The 14890-nt window shown below is 34.3% G+C and overlaps 1 protein-coding gene across 1 annotated transcript; it reads left to right on the top strand.

The window, feature by feature from the left end:
• Positions 1-3409: 3409 nt before the first annotated feature.
• Positions 3410-14463, top strand: LOC132129669 (complement factor I-like). Its single transcript, XM_059541312.1, has 12 exons — positions 3410-3563; positions 7255-7810; positions 8834-8978; positions 9060-9247; positions 9348-9455; positions 9567-9671; positions 10537-10590; positions 10803-10942; positions 12233-12336; positions 12414-12694; positions 13442-13543; positions 14149-14463. Exons 1-12 carry the CDS (start codon positions 3513-3515, stop codon positions 14364-14366), a joined length of 2052 nt encoding a protein of 683 aa, XP_059397295.1. The 5' UTR covers positions 3410-3512; the 3' UTR covers positions 14367-14463.
• Positions 14464-14890: the final 427 nt, after the last annotated feature.

Below are 14890 nucleotides of genomic sequence, written 5' to 3'. Positions count from 1 at the left end.
TGCTTGTGTGTCTTACATTGTGTGTGTGTGTGTGTTTCTGCAGCCTGTAGATGTCAAGTGTCTTTGTACATTCATCGTTCACATTAATTACAGTCTTATGAGATTATTATGCTGATTACAAGTTTAGACGCTTCAAGCAATTCACAAAATTCATATTCATTTGAAAGCAATAATAATCAGCCAACAATCAAGCTGAGAGGAAACTGTAAAATATTCTAGTTTTTTTTTTTTTTTCTAGAAATGGGTTGTTTTGCTCACTTTAAACTGTAAGTATAAAATATTATACTTACTTCATTCAATATTTTGAATGCTTTAAATGTAGCAGGTGGGACTGATTATTTTATTTTTTTTGCATGTTCTAGTTTTAATGTTTAAAAGCAGATATTTAGTACAATAATCAAATACAGTTGATACTATTTTGGAAACAGTTTTTTTTCTGTAATTCTCAAGTACACTGAAAAAAAAAATCCACGTTTTTGTCATATATATATATATATATATATATATATATATATATATATATATATATATATATATATATATATATGGAAAATGACAAAAATACTGAAAAAAATAGTTTATGAATTATGTACATAATAATAAGCAGGTTTCTGCTTTAAGAGTGTTGCCTGCTTATGTTAAATGATTATGTGCTTTTGAATATGAATTCTCATTAAACAAGCTCTTGACAAGTGGACAACGAAAAAACATTTTAAAAGACTTACTGCATGAGCTTGTTTTCAGAGAATGAATAATTATAATAGACCTCTATAATGTATACATGTATATATAAAGATAAGTGCACAGTTTCCTGGTTTCTTCTAAACTGGGATGCTCTTGACTGTTTCTTCAGGTCATCTGTGTAATCTAGTTCTGACCTGTATGCAAACCTCTCTTTAAAACGATAGACTCGTGGTGTCACGCCTGGTTATTAATGTGACACAGTTGGTCATGTTAGCGTGTGTGTGTGTGTGTGTGTGTGTGTGTGTGTTTGGACAGATGGGTTGAGTTCAGAAGTTTGTTGCTCTTTGGGTTTTATTTACACTTGGGTCAGAATACTTGGCCACACAACACTTATTTACTCTTTCCAGTTGTGTTTCGACTGATCAGTGTTTTATTCCACTGTCATCTGTTTAGAAGTATTCCTTTTTCATTCCTGTTTCTTTTTCATTTGCACAAATAAAATACTGAGAAGAACTTGACATTGTTATTACAAACAAGTGTTACAGGTTTTATTTAATGTCTGAAAAATTCTGTGACTTGTTATCAAGTGTATGTTTGGCAGATTTGCATGTGAAATAAACCTTTAGTTGACATGTTATTGTCAGGATGTAATTTTGGAAGAGCTGAAACAAAACGTGAAAACAGATTTTCTTACAATTTTCAAAAACAAAACTTTGTTCAAGAACTCTTCTCTTCAAAAAAAACTTGAAAACTTATCAAACACATTTTCCTCTCCTAGAAAGAATAATCAATAAAAAAAAAATAAACAGTTTTTATAGAGGATAAACAGTTTGGGGAAAGAAAAATAATTTTTAGGACTTTGGCTCTGAAAAGATCTGAAACACTTTTTTTTGTAAATCAGGAAAAATATTGGGGGAACTAATTGGAGAAAGAAAAAGTTGTTAAAAGAGAAAAAGTTTTTTAAGCCAAAAAATGTAAATAAATGGAGAGAAAAAAATATAACAATTCGTAGGACTCTATATATATATATATATATATATATATATATATATATATATATATATAATAAAGGTAACATGGTTCCCTTTATTTATTTATTTTGCAGTATATAGATAAGTCCTGGTTTAGGGTTTATTTAAGTAGGTCCTAAAAATGAGTAAAACTCATAAAATTATTATAAAATATACTTTAAAAATTAAAATGTTTTGCAAAATCAAATGAATTGAAATTCATTCTATTTGCATTATTTCCATCTTAGCTGTTGGAAACATTTAAAGGTATTCATTTATCATATATAATATTCATAATTTGAAGAATATTACAAGTGAATCTGCTTATGATCTGTTTATGTTTGTCCTTTGCTATCAGCTCAGTCCAGAAGTATTGGTTTAGTTTGAGACTGAGATTGAAATGCAGGTTAATGATTAAACAAACTCAATGCATGTTTATTTAGTGTCCTGTTTCTGTTCAGTTTTTCGCTCTTATTTTAATGAAACAGCAGAATACTTGCACACAGTTCTTCTGTCACGACCGGTGGCTTGAATTGAGAAATACTGCTGCATTTCATGCACAAATAACATCATTGTGCAATTCATGAACGTTCCTCATTTAACATTTGCAGACAAGATATTCAAACTAACTACTGATAAATAAATACAGAGCTAATAAACTATCTGCACAGACTGATATCGGTACACTGTAAAATTGTTAGTCTAAAAAACATATATATATATATATATGGAGAGAAATATATTTAACAAAACAATATATGTAAGTTTGGTAACACTTTACAATAAGATTCCATTAGTTAAAGTATTAACTAACGTGAATGAACAATGAACCGTGCATTTATTACAGTCCACTGTATGAAAATGCAGTAGTTCATGTTAATTCCCAGTGCATTAACTAATACTTGCAAGCACAACTTTTGATTTTAATAATGCATAAGTAAATGTTAAATTGACGTTAAGATTAATAAATGCTGTGTTCATTCTTAGTCCATGTTAACTAAAGATCCTTATTGTTTTCAATTGTAAACAATAATAATAATAGTACAATTAAATTAAAGGGATTGCTAAAGTTTGGGGTTAATAATACTGGGTTTTTTGTCTTTGAAAGAAAATAATTTTATTTATCAAGGATGCATTTAATTGATCAAAAGTGCCAGTAAAGACATTCATAATGTTACAAAAAAACATTTATATCTCAAATAAATGCTGTTCTGTTGAACTTTCTGTTCATCTGTGAATCCTGAAAAATTAAATGCATCACAGTTTCCACAGAAATATTGAGCAGCACAACTGTGTTCAACATTGATTATAATCAGAAATGTTTCTTGAGCAGTAAATCATCATATTATCATGATTTCTGAAGATCATGTGACACTGAAGACTGCAGGAATGATGCTGAAAATACAGCGGAGCATCATAGAAATACATTACACTTTAACACAGATTCACACAGAAAACAGATGTTTTAGATTATAATTATATTTTACAGTTTTTACTGTATTTCTAATCAAATAAATGCAGCCTTAGTGAGCAGAAGAGACTCTTTCATAAACATAAATCTTACAAACCCCAAACTCTATAAATATATATATAAGATTTTGGACATTTATACATGATTAAAGTGTCAATAAACCAAGAGTTGTGACCTCTCCGGGCCGAAGCGCTCGTTTCTCCTCCCACTGGTGTTTTTCTCCTCCTTCACTGATTCATTAATCATTGCTCGTCTGAATGTGTGTGTGATGGAGGTGTTTGGGTGAACTGAGCTGACAGGACAAAGATCAAAACACACACAGAGAGAAAGAAAGATCTGCAGGAATCATGAAGGTCCTCAGTGTTTTATTCTTCATGTATCTTCTCCTCCAGACCACCGTGAGTTTCTGCTTACTTCATCTGATCACATAACATTAATCACTGATGAATTCATCTGTTGAAAGATAAAAAAAATTATAATTATTCAGTCAAGTGTGTGTGTGTCTTGGAAACCTGCATGAAAACAGTCATTATTTGCGCTAAATCTACTGGCGCTAATAGAGCACCAAAGACACTCTTCTAATAAAATTGCTAAAAAAAATGTATATGACAGATCTCATAAATTAATACTATTATAATTCTTAACTTCATGTGATTCACATTTGCTATAAAACATTCAGCGTTAGTTTTGTTTTCAGGGTGGGACCTTTAGTTTGTCATGTCCTCTGTTGCATCAACGTGTAGCTGAATTATTGCAAAATGTTGTATTTGGCAACTCTGATGAAATTTGGCTCACCTTCTCATCTTCACACTTCATCTGCTTTGATTGTGACGTATTTCCAAACTACTGTTTGTTTCAGCAGATGAATGAATCGCACATTGTTGTTTTTAACTGCTTCACCTTGTCTTCTGTCTCAATGTTAATTTTCAGAAGGATAAATTAATAAAATATAATAAAGCATTATTCAGATTGATGGAGTTACATTTACATTCATAATTTTAATCCTCAGTTGTTGTTCAGTAATTTTCGACCGACAAAATAAATAAATAAAAAAAAGTTTGGAAATTTTAAAGATCACTACTTCATTGGAATGATACAAAACTCATTGACATTTATGGCAGTAGCTATGTAACCACAAAAAAATAAAAATAAATAATAAATAAATAAAATAAAATAAAATAAATTGTGGACTTGATTCCACAAAAGATTAAATATATAATAATAATAATAATAATAATAATAATAAATTGTGGATTTGATTCCACAAAAATAAATAAATAAATAAAAATTTTGGACTTGATTAAAAAAAAAAAAAGTCAGACCGTTTGCGGTCAAAAATTACCACCATTGGAAATAAATGGGAAATATACAAAAATACAGATATTTTTTTTTTGTACAATCTGCAAATCATTCACGATGCAGAAAAATTATCTAAAATATAAAAATCTCTAAAATATAATGAGTGCAAAAGAGGTTGATTAACCTCTGATAATGTTTTTTTTTCTTTCTTTTTTTAAGTATATGTGAAAAATGTATTTCTTTTGTCAGGGGCGCCCCTAGGATTATTTACAGTGGGTCCTATTAATTTAAATGCAGAATGTAAATTCACAATAGTTTAAGAAGTGAAAAAAAAAGTGCAGCACCTGCTGCAGCCACAGTTTTGCGTCTCTGAAAGGGCCGGCCCGCGGCAGGCGGTATAGGCAAATGCTAAGGGCGCCACTCATCCATAGGGGCGCCAGGATGAGTGAACGAGTGAATTTTTTTTTTTATAATAGGCTACTATTTAAAAACCATTAATTCGAAATACTACCAAAAAAAAAAAAAAAAAAAGTCCGGCTATTCAATCTTCCCCTATCCATCGAGTGCTTGAAGTGCGTCAGAAACAGAGCGCGCGCACGATCAGTTGTTGGTAATTTGTTGTGTAGCGTGCGCGACGCCGCATCCAATGTAGACAGCACTGCTTTTGTTAACACACAGCTCGTAGAAACGGGCCTGGCAGCTCGCGCCAGTTCTAGACACGGTGAAAGTTTCCTGATTGTGACGGAAGGCCGAATTTACATGACACATTATAAATGAGCATAGTCTGCGATAGATACAGTGCCAAAAAGAAGAGAAGAGGATAAAGACAGAGGTAAAGAGATGTAGTGAAAGAACAATTTATTGCATAGGAGTAAGATAATATAATTTCATGGCAGTTATTTTTACCTTAAACTTAATGTTAGCAGTTGTTCTGAGTCCCCAGACTGTGATTTTGTACAATCATGTCCGTTTTAAGACGCATTTTTTATTATCACTTTTTTATTAATGTTTTACTCTACAGTTGTGCAGTTTTGGGGGGATACAGTACAGGCCAAAAGTTTGGAAACATTACTATTTTTAATGTTTTTGAAAGAAGTTTCTTCTGCTCATCAAGCCTGCATTTATTTGATCAAAAATACAGAAAAAAATGTAATATTGTGATATATTATTACAATTTAAAATAATTTGTTTTCAATTTATTATACTTTAAATTATCATTTATTTCTGTGATGCAAAGCTGAATTTTCAGCATCATTACTCCATTCTTCAGTGTCACATGTGACATCCGGTCTATCACATGATCCTTTAGAAATCATTCTAATATGATGATTTATTATGAGTGTTGGAAACAGTTCTGCTGTAATGTGTGTGTGTGTGTGTGTATATATATATATATATATATATATATATATATATATATATATATATGCTAAATCATGAACACAATGACAGGGTGAAATGGGCTGTGATGCATGGGGCGCTAGGTAAAATCTTTCCTAGGGCAGCAAATTGGTCAGGGCCGGCCCTGTCTGAGCAACATTACAGTGTTTCGTTCCTGAATGAATCAACCGTTTAAATGATTCGGTTCAATCGCAATGACTCACTTATTAACAGTGACTCGCTGCCACCTATTGGCGGTTTTAATTTCACATTTAATGGAACCTTTTCATTTTTTAAATAATTTCAAACATCAGTTTTCAATGTTTTATCTTTAAAATATTAAAACATTATTTATTCATTTGTAACTGCAGGTTAAAGTATTCCATGTTCCACAGAGCTGCATTAAACAGTGTGTAAAAACATCTAAATGGCACTTCAGATGCAGCTTCTGTTTTATCTACATTGCAAAGATCAATTTTGTTGATACTGATTGCATTTGCTTGGTAACAGCCCAAATGCAAGTATTTGACCTAAAATATGGTGCACACTTTTAGAAACAATGGTGTAAAGGTAAAAAAAAAAAACTCAGGTGTCAGCACAATTAAAAATAAGATATCAGCACAATAACACTCAGCAAAATAGTGTAATTATCGTTATCGATAAATTCCTAGAACTCACAGAGATATAACTTTTTGTCTATATTGCAAACCCTTAATTTTTTTTCTTTATTTTAATGTGCCACCCCCAAAATTTACTGTGGCCTCATTTGGCCACCCCTGTTAACATTTTCTGGGGGCGCCACTGTCTTTTGTGTTCAGGTTTGGCTGTAGTAAAATTAATGGAAAAACGGATAAAAAAAATCTAAACCATTACAAAACGTTGTCTAAATATAAATCCAAATCCACAAAAAAGAAAAAAAAAAGAAAAAAAATTATCTCTAAAACAGGATTTATACGCCTTTGCTATAGCGCTCTATAAGAACCTAGTGGCTAAAGCACAGAATTGCAGATGTTTTTATTTTTTAACTGCTACCTGATGGCACTAAAAAATGTGGATTAACAGCTCTCTATTTTAACATTGAATACTGCTTTAATTGAAAATATACACATTTTAGAATTTTTAATTTTATTATTTTCAGTGATACATACAAAAATGTATTATAATTATTGCATAAATATTAATTAGTATGATTAAATAATATACGAGGATGTGTAGATGTTTTTACTGAGAAAAAAATAAAGAAAAAAAAACAAGAAAAAAATAAGATATTCGTTTTTTGCAGTGCATGCAGAATTCAATGCCACAACTTCTCATTCATTCCCACTTAGGACCTTAATTTGTGGAAAGATGAATTAAGACTTGAACTGTTGTAAAGTTTCCATTTGATTAAAGTTTATTTAATCTGATTAGAGTCTGGGTGGACAAGAAAAGTCTGGGTCACAAACAAATCCAATGGAAAAAACAGATACAGACTTGAAGCAAGAACAAGAGTTGAGAAACCAAAGTGGGGAAACACAACCAGACATGGATCACCAGTCAGAGCAGAAAACCGAAGAAAATGGACCATTAAACTCTGAACCAATAGCAAACCAAACAGAATCACATGTTGTACCATTGGCATCTACAGAATCCGAAACCTTACCAGAACCAACAGAATCCAGGCGTGACTTAGAGTCCAAATCTGATTCAAATCCCAAAGTCTCAAAAGAACGTGATGAGGATTTCTTGGGTACAGCCCAATGTCTGAAACAGAAATACACATGGCTGTCTTGCTCTAAAGTGTTTTGTCCTCCATGGAGGCGATGCATCGAAGGACAGTGTGTCTGTAAGATGCCGTACAAATGTCCACGGCAGCAGAACACCTGTACTCAGGAAGGACCCGTGTATTACTCCATGTGTCAGGCCAACGCCATCTCCTGCAGAACCAAGACGCCCACTTTCTCACACTTCAGCCCATCCTGCAAAGGTGAAGACAAAAATATTACCTTATCAATATCAGTCTAGTATGGCATTAATGGATGAACCATTTTTTTCATAAGAACCAAGTTCTTATGTTGCTATATGGTTCTTTGGAGTTTAACAGAAGTTCTTGATGTGTCTTTATAGGTCCTACATTGGCATCTAGGTTCATTTATCGAAACCTAGATGCTTACAAGAAATAGAATAAATAATTTTGGGGTTCTTGTTTGACATGAGATGGATCAGGTCTAATGGGGACATTTATTCTTAACCCTTGTTTTATGTTAAACTTCTAGGTACAATTGTTATGATCCAGGTCTAAATGACCCTAATTGGATTCAACACAATTCACCAAAAATCACACTAACATTAATACTTTTCCCATATCTTTATCCCAATTTTTAAAACTATTTTTAATTGCTATTCACAAAATGTGAAAATTATTAACAGTATTGTCAAATTTATTTGATTTTTATATGTATTTATTTTTTAATTTAGTCATTTGTGCTTTGCAGAAGTGCTAACAGTGAGTATGGCAACGCTAAGATCATGGGTTCGATTCCCAGCAAAATTCACACACATGAACTGATTAAACATTCAATGCAATGTGCATTTCTTCAAACACAAATGTCAGCCAACTGCATACATGTAATTGTAAATAGTCAGACAACAGTTGAATCAAGGATGACATAAAACTCACCATTTTCAAAAATTATTTTAGGTCTGTGCAGTTAATTCAATTAATCCATTAATTCTGCAGGTCAAAATGACTTGCTAAAATCACTTTCGGGAATAGAAATGTTGTATGCATATTCCACAACACTTCGGAATGCAAAAACTTTGCAGGCCAAATGAGAAACAATTATGAAATTTCAAGAAAAACTAATCCTCGCTTAACCAGAATTTCCAACAACTCAAAAAGGTGTTCGGGTCAAAATTGACCCGGAATATAATACAATGGTTAAGAATGTCAGATGATTTGGTGTGGAATTAGAAAGTATTCAATTTTTCCATACATGTTTGTGTCCAGCGACAGACAAGGTAACCGTGAGTGTCTCTGACTCTCAGAACGTGGTTGTGATAAACACTGGTTTGGGGAAAATGCTGGTATGTGGCAAAGGCTGGAATATGGCTGCAGCAAATGTGGTTTGTCGAAACCCTCTGAAAGTTGAAAGGTAAACACACCTGCGCACAAGACATCCTATCTCTCGACTCAGCATGTACTGATTGCTCATCTTGTTCCTTCTGTCTCTCAGAGGTGCAGAGAAGGCGGATTCTATCCAATATAAATCTGTTAATAAAGATACTCAATGGGAAAATCAGTGTATGAGGGTTCGCTGCATGGGATATGAGCTCTCACTGGCTGAGTGTAGGATCCATAATCCAGAGGAAATCACAGAAGATACTATGGTGGCCGTCGCAAAGTGCTATGAGGAACCTCAAGGTGCTGTTTCCTCTCATATGTCGTCACCATGTTAATGTTTAATGATAATCTGTTGTTTTGACACTTCTCTCACTCTCAATGATGGGTTTTCTCTGAGTAGGCGAATGTAAGAAGTTCATCTGTGCGAACGGGAAGTGTTTATCCAGTGGAAAACCCTGCAATGGTGTTGATGACTGTGGAGACAACAGTGACGAGATGTGCTGCCAAAGTGAGTCTGACATCATCATTCCTCTTCCTGTTTTCATGTCGATGTTTAAAACAGGACACTGTAAGTGAAGTGCACTGATAATCCTGATTTTACTGTTTCTGCTGTGTGAAGAATGTCGAGTCCAGGGTTTCCTCTGTAAGTCGGGTGTCTGTATTCCCCGTTCTGCCATCAAAGATGGAATCAGGGACTGTCTGGGAGGAGATGATGAATACACTGGTCAGTGAACTCTTCTGAGATCTCATTACTGTTCAATATATAATTAGGATTCAGTTTCTGAATGCGGAAACAACTTCTCTTTTCCTTTAACTCGAGAAGCCTTAATGTTCATCAAAGGTCCTAGTCAGACGGGACTCATTTTTCTTGTGGAGAGAAATCTGTGTGCATTTAATTGCAAAAACAAAAAAATAAACAAATTCTGTTTTCTTCACACAATCTTGTTACAATTTTATTGCAAATTACTTCCTGTTTTACAGCTCTGCAATCAAAACTCATCTGAATAGATTTGTCTGTGATCTATATATTTTTTCCCCCACAATGTTTCTACTTATCTGATGGTCCTTCATTACGAATTAAGAACCTTTTGCCAATTTTATGAGAACAAATTTTGGTGCAATTGTAAGGTTTGATTGCTGCTGGAAAACCAAAGAAAGAGAGAATGAGAGGATGACAGAAAAGAATGAAAAAGAATGAGAAAGAGAGAACAAAAGAAAGAATTGTAAATTTTGTTTTCTAGAAAACAGATGAACCAAAGAACAAACGAACTAGAGACAGAAAGAACAAGAATAAGAGAATAAGGAAGAACAATATTGAAAGAAAGAACAAGAACGAAACAACAGAGGACAAAAGAAAGAACAAGAAAAAGAAAGTGCAGAAAGAAATAACGAGGTTGAAAGAATGAGACGGAATGGATGATTGAAAGAAAGAACTAGATGAATAAACAAGAAAGAAAAACTAATTAACAATAACAAAAGAAAGAATGTCAATTTGTCAATTTTCGAGCCCAGCGATAATAATTGTTAATAGTATTTTTGTTACACAGTTAGTTTTGTAACACTTTTCTGCCCTTCCCTTTGTGTTTCAGAAATCGAAGTAAAACCGAAAAAAAAAGAAGAATTGTTTTCCGATCCAATGTCAGGTAAGAAAAACGTCACATCTAATGTCTGTCACTTTAGCAAACAAAACTCTGGAGGATCCCCTTCTAGATCTGGTCAAAGTCTAAAGTTTAGTAATTGTAATCTGTGTCTAGAGCGAATCCACAGGATTCAGAGACTCGAGCTGATGTGTTTAGTTTTGAATCATACAGCTGAATCAACATCTGCTCACACTCCCTCCATCATGTTGTTCCAGAGATCAAAACGATCCGCTCGACTGCAGAGGACCAGCTGCAGTGCGGCATTCCCAATAAGGAGTATGTGTACAAACAGGAGGACGATGCGACTTCCCATTCGCGCAAGAAACGCTTAGTAGGAGGGGAAGAGGCCTTACCGGTCAGTCTTGAGAAATAAAAAACTTCAGAAACACAGAAAAGTTGATACATGATGATATATATCGCTATGACGAGATAAAGTGTATGTTATTGATTCTGAATGTGTATATCGTAGAAAGTAACTTAATAATTGCGCAACGCAGAACTGATTAAAAGTTTTCGACGTGTTGAGTGATAAAGAAATATGAACAAATAAAAAAAAGCGCGGGCGAGCATGTGCATGTCAATGAGCACTCAATGACGCATTTAAATCTTTTTTGCGGCTTTTTGCGCTTGAACGGTCAAAACGCCAGTCTTGGCAGGTTTTCACGTAATCTACACACATCCTTAAAGTTAAATAAATACAGGTGTAGTAAGAAAGCAAAAGTTAAAATCACTCTTTGCTCTTTACTAACCAACTTTAGTAGCTATAATTAAGATCAACACATATTTCATTCACACAGATAAAACTTTGCAGTTTTATTTTACATTTGACTATTCAATTTCTGTAGTGTTTTATACCTGCTGTTTGAGAGACGTTTTATTGTATTTGTCCTCATTTTATTATAATAACTACCACTTTTTCACTAGCTCTATAGCATCGTTGTTGGCTAAGTGGATTTACGTATTGTAAAGTTAACGAACGTTATCTTGAGCAATAATGTTCGAAGTGGATGTCAAATGTCAGTAGACTTGGATGATTTTAAAATGACTGGTTTATTCATAAATTCTCCAGACAACAAGCACAGTGCTGAAGAGGGGCGGGGCTACATAAGTTCTAAATAAATGATGTTTTTATTAACAAGATTCGGGAGGAGCGCGTCAGACACTTAGCCTAATCGACACAGGTGGACCATAATCAAGTAATCAATCCCATAGTATAAATATCGTCGACTTACCTCTATCCATTGACGGTTTATCAGCATCCCTCCTCCACCCCATCTCCTCACTTTGAGTTCACTTTATAAATAGACGGGGAAGGGGGGGTACTCTAGGTTCAGGCCATTCCTGAGCTCGGAGCCCTTCCCGGAGCCCATTTATGTTTTAGAATAAATGTAAAACTGACATCTTAAAAACATCTGTCAGATGTTTGTACTGTACACATCAGATGCTTTCCAGATGAAGCGATCTTTAACAGAGGTTTTGCAGACGTACCTGTGCTATCTGGGAGGATTGTAATTTAACTGCCTAATGAATAAAAATTCACCACATAAAGAATTATTATTATTTTTTAAATGTCCATTTGTTTTGAACTTTTTTTTTAATTTAATGCCAACCAGTAAGAAATGACCTCTGCGTGTGACTTATGTAGACTCAGATACAGTGGCAGGTGGCTATTCAGGATGAAGGTTCGATTCACTGCGGAGGGGCGTATTTGGGCGGCTGCTGGGTTTTGACCGCCGCCCACTGTGTCAGGTACAACCAATCACCACACGTTTTGATCAACCTGTACTGAACCTCTACTGAAACACAACATGTTTATGTGTCTCTAGGCCTAAACCGAGGTCCTTCCGAATCAAGTTCTCTCTCTGGATGAAGCATCGTAAGCAGTCGACAACGGACAGCATCCCAGTAAAGAACATCATCATCCATCATAAATATAACCCTCAAACCTACGAGAACGACATCGCTTTGGTGCAGCTGGAGGAGCTGAATCTTTCAGACAAGTGCATGCAGGACAATCCCGCGGTCCGAGCCGTCTGCGTGCCCTGGTCAACCCAACAGTTCCAGCCCAATGACACCTGCACCATCTCCGGCTGGGGTCGCGACAGAGGTTCGGCTCTACATGTCAAATTACACACAAAATCTCCATATACTCACTAAAGAAGTTATAGAATTATGAATTACCAGTTTTTCTAACTCTGGATTTGCATTCATAAGTTTACATCTGGTTAGAGAGAGAGAGAGAAACTGAAAAATGAAGAGTTGCACTCATGTGGAAGTCATAAATATTGCATAGAAAATAAGAATGCACCATGCATTTACGTAAAAGCATGACGAATGAAAACATTCTAAAACTAGCTCAAAATATGAAATATATCTGAAATCCTCCAACTGGATGGAATCATACACTCTTAAAAAAAAATGCTGGATTGTTTCAACCTAACTTTGGGTCAAATATGGACTAACTCAACTTTTGGGTTAAAAATGTAACATAAAGATTTAACACAATTGTTGGGTTAAGCCAAATTTAACCCAAAGTTGGGTTGAAACAATCCAGCATTTTTTAAGAATGTACTAGTCTGAGACTAAATAAAAATCTGATTCTGAGGCGTTCATTAACTTTCGTCATCCCTTCCAGACTGCAAATCTGAGCAAAATTTGTGTCATGTTTTTCATCCTTAAGATAAGTTTGAGAGTTCTGTTTCCTGACATTCTAAATCCTACTGCATTCAACTGTCAAGTTCATAATGTTGGTGTTTTATTGTTGCAGCGTTGTTAAATGGTCTTATATTGAGTTTTTTAACTCTAAAGGTGGTAAAGTTGAGGTTTTCTTATCTCTCAATCTGTCTGTTTGAAGAGGGGATATCAGCAGCGATTCTAAAATGGGCAAATGTGACGATTATTAGCGACTGCCAGAGTTATTACAAGGACCGTTTCTTTCCTGGAATGGAGTGTGCAGGTATGTGTGTGTGTGTGTGTGTTTGTGTGTGAAAGTTGTAATTCTGAATTTGTAATTGCGAGGTTTTTCACGTTCAAGCACTTTGTGAAAAAGAACAGGGATTGTAGAGAATGGGTCATTAATTAATTAATTTTTGCCTATTTATTGGGGAAATCTTATTAGAGCCTAAATGTATTAGTCAATGTCCAACAGATTTTTAATAAAATGCAGCCTCCCATTCATTGGTAACCATATAAACATTCAAGCTTGCTAATGATGCTGAAATTATCCATTTTTATTTTCTTTTCCTCAGCTGTTTAAATATGACCCACCCAAACTCAGTAACACACTTATCTTAATTTTAAAGAGTATCAAGAGTTTCCCAGATGTAAAAACGATAGCACGTGAAAGCAGCCATAACTTCAGAGATGTTTCACAATACATTTAGAACATATTTTCAAATTAATTAGTACCTTACAGTTTGAATACAAATGAGCAAATACATAGCAATGCATTGTGTGTAATTTAATGGTTAAGTTTTAGTTTAATCAAATAAAGAGTAACATGTGCTAAGTGACTCTTCGTTCACCTGTTCCTGTGCCGTCATTGGTTGTTTTCTGTGTCAGGTGACCTGGAGGGGAAGGTGGACTCATGTCAGGGTGACTCTGGAGGACCACTGGTGTGCACAGACGCGTCTGGTTTGTCGTATGTGTGGGGAATAGTGAGCTGGGGTGATAAATGTGGCGAACCCAATCATCCTGGCGTTTACACTAAAGTGGCGCACTATTTCGACTGGATCCGCTTCCACACAGGCTGGCCGGCTGTTACCAAATTTAACCAGTGAAATGAAGCAACAAACCAGTTCAAATTCGCTGATCGATGTTACTTTATGTGCTATTTGTATGTTGCTATTAAAATGCTGATTATCAAGAAATTTAAAAGCTTAGTCCAGTCTCTTTTTTGGTAGTTTGTGGTGCTTTTGTAAAATTAAATCTGTTTTATGTTGCTTTCACACAGCACACACTTATGATGTGAAACCAGATTTTAAACTACATACAGTATAAATGTCATTAAGACTATATTTGCAAAAGGTATATTTATCTTGCAAATGCAAACATGTTTTTGGATTTTCTCATCACAGGCCTGGATTCTCATCACATTAAATAAAATAAAAGAAAATTTGAGACAATTTTCTCCATACAGAAATTAATTGTAGTTTAGAAGTCATTTAACGCAAACCCCGCTAACTAAATATGTTCTGAGAATGTTTTGCCAATGTACCCATTAAGTTATGAAAACACTATTTCTAAATGTTAGAAAGTAAAGTAAGGAAAGCATTTTTGCAGCATGGATGAATGATTTAAACAT

The sequence above is a fragment of the Carassius carassius genome, chromosome 46, assembly GCF_963082965.1.
Source record: "Carassius carassius chromosome 46, fCarCar2.1, whole genome shotgun sequence".
NCBI lineage: Eukaryota > Metazoa > Chordata > Actinopteri > Cypriniformes > Cyprinidae > Carassius > Carassius carassius.
This window is presented reverse-complemented; position numbering and strand designations above follow the sequence as displayed.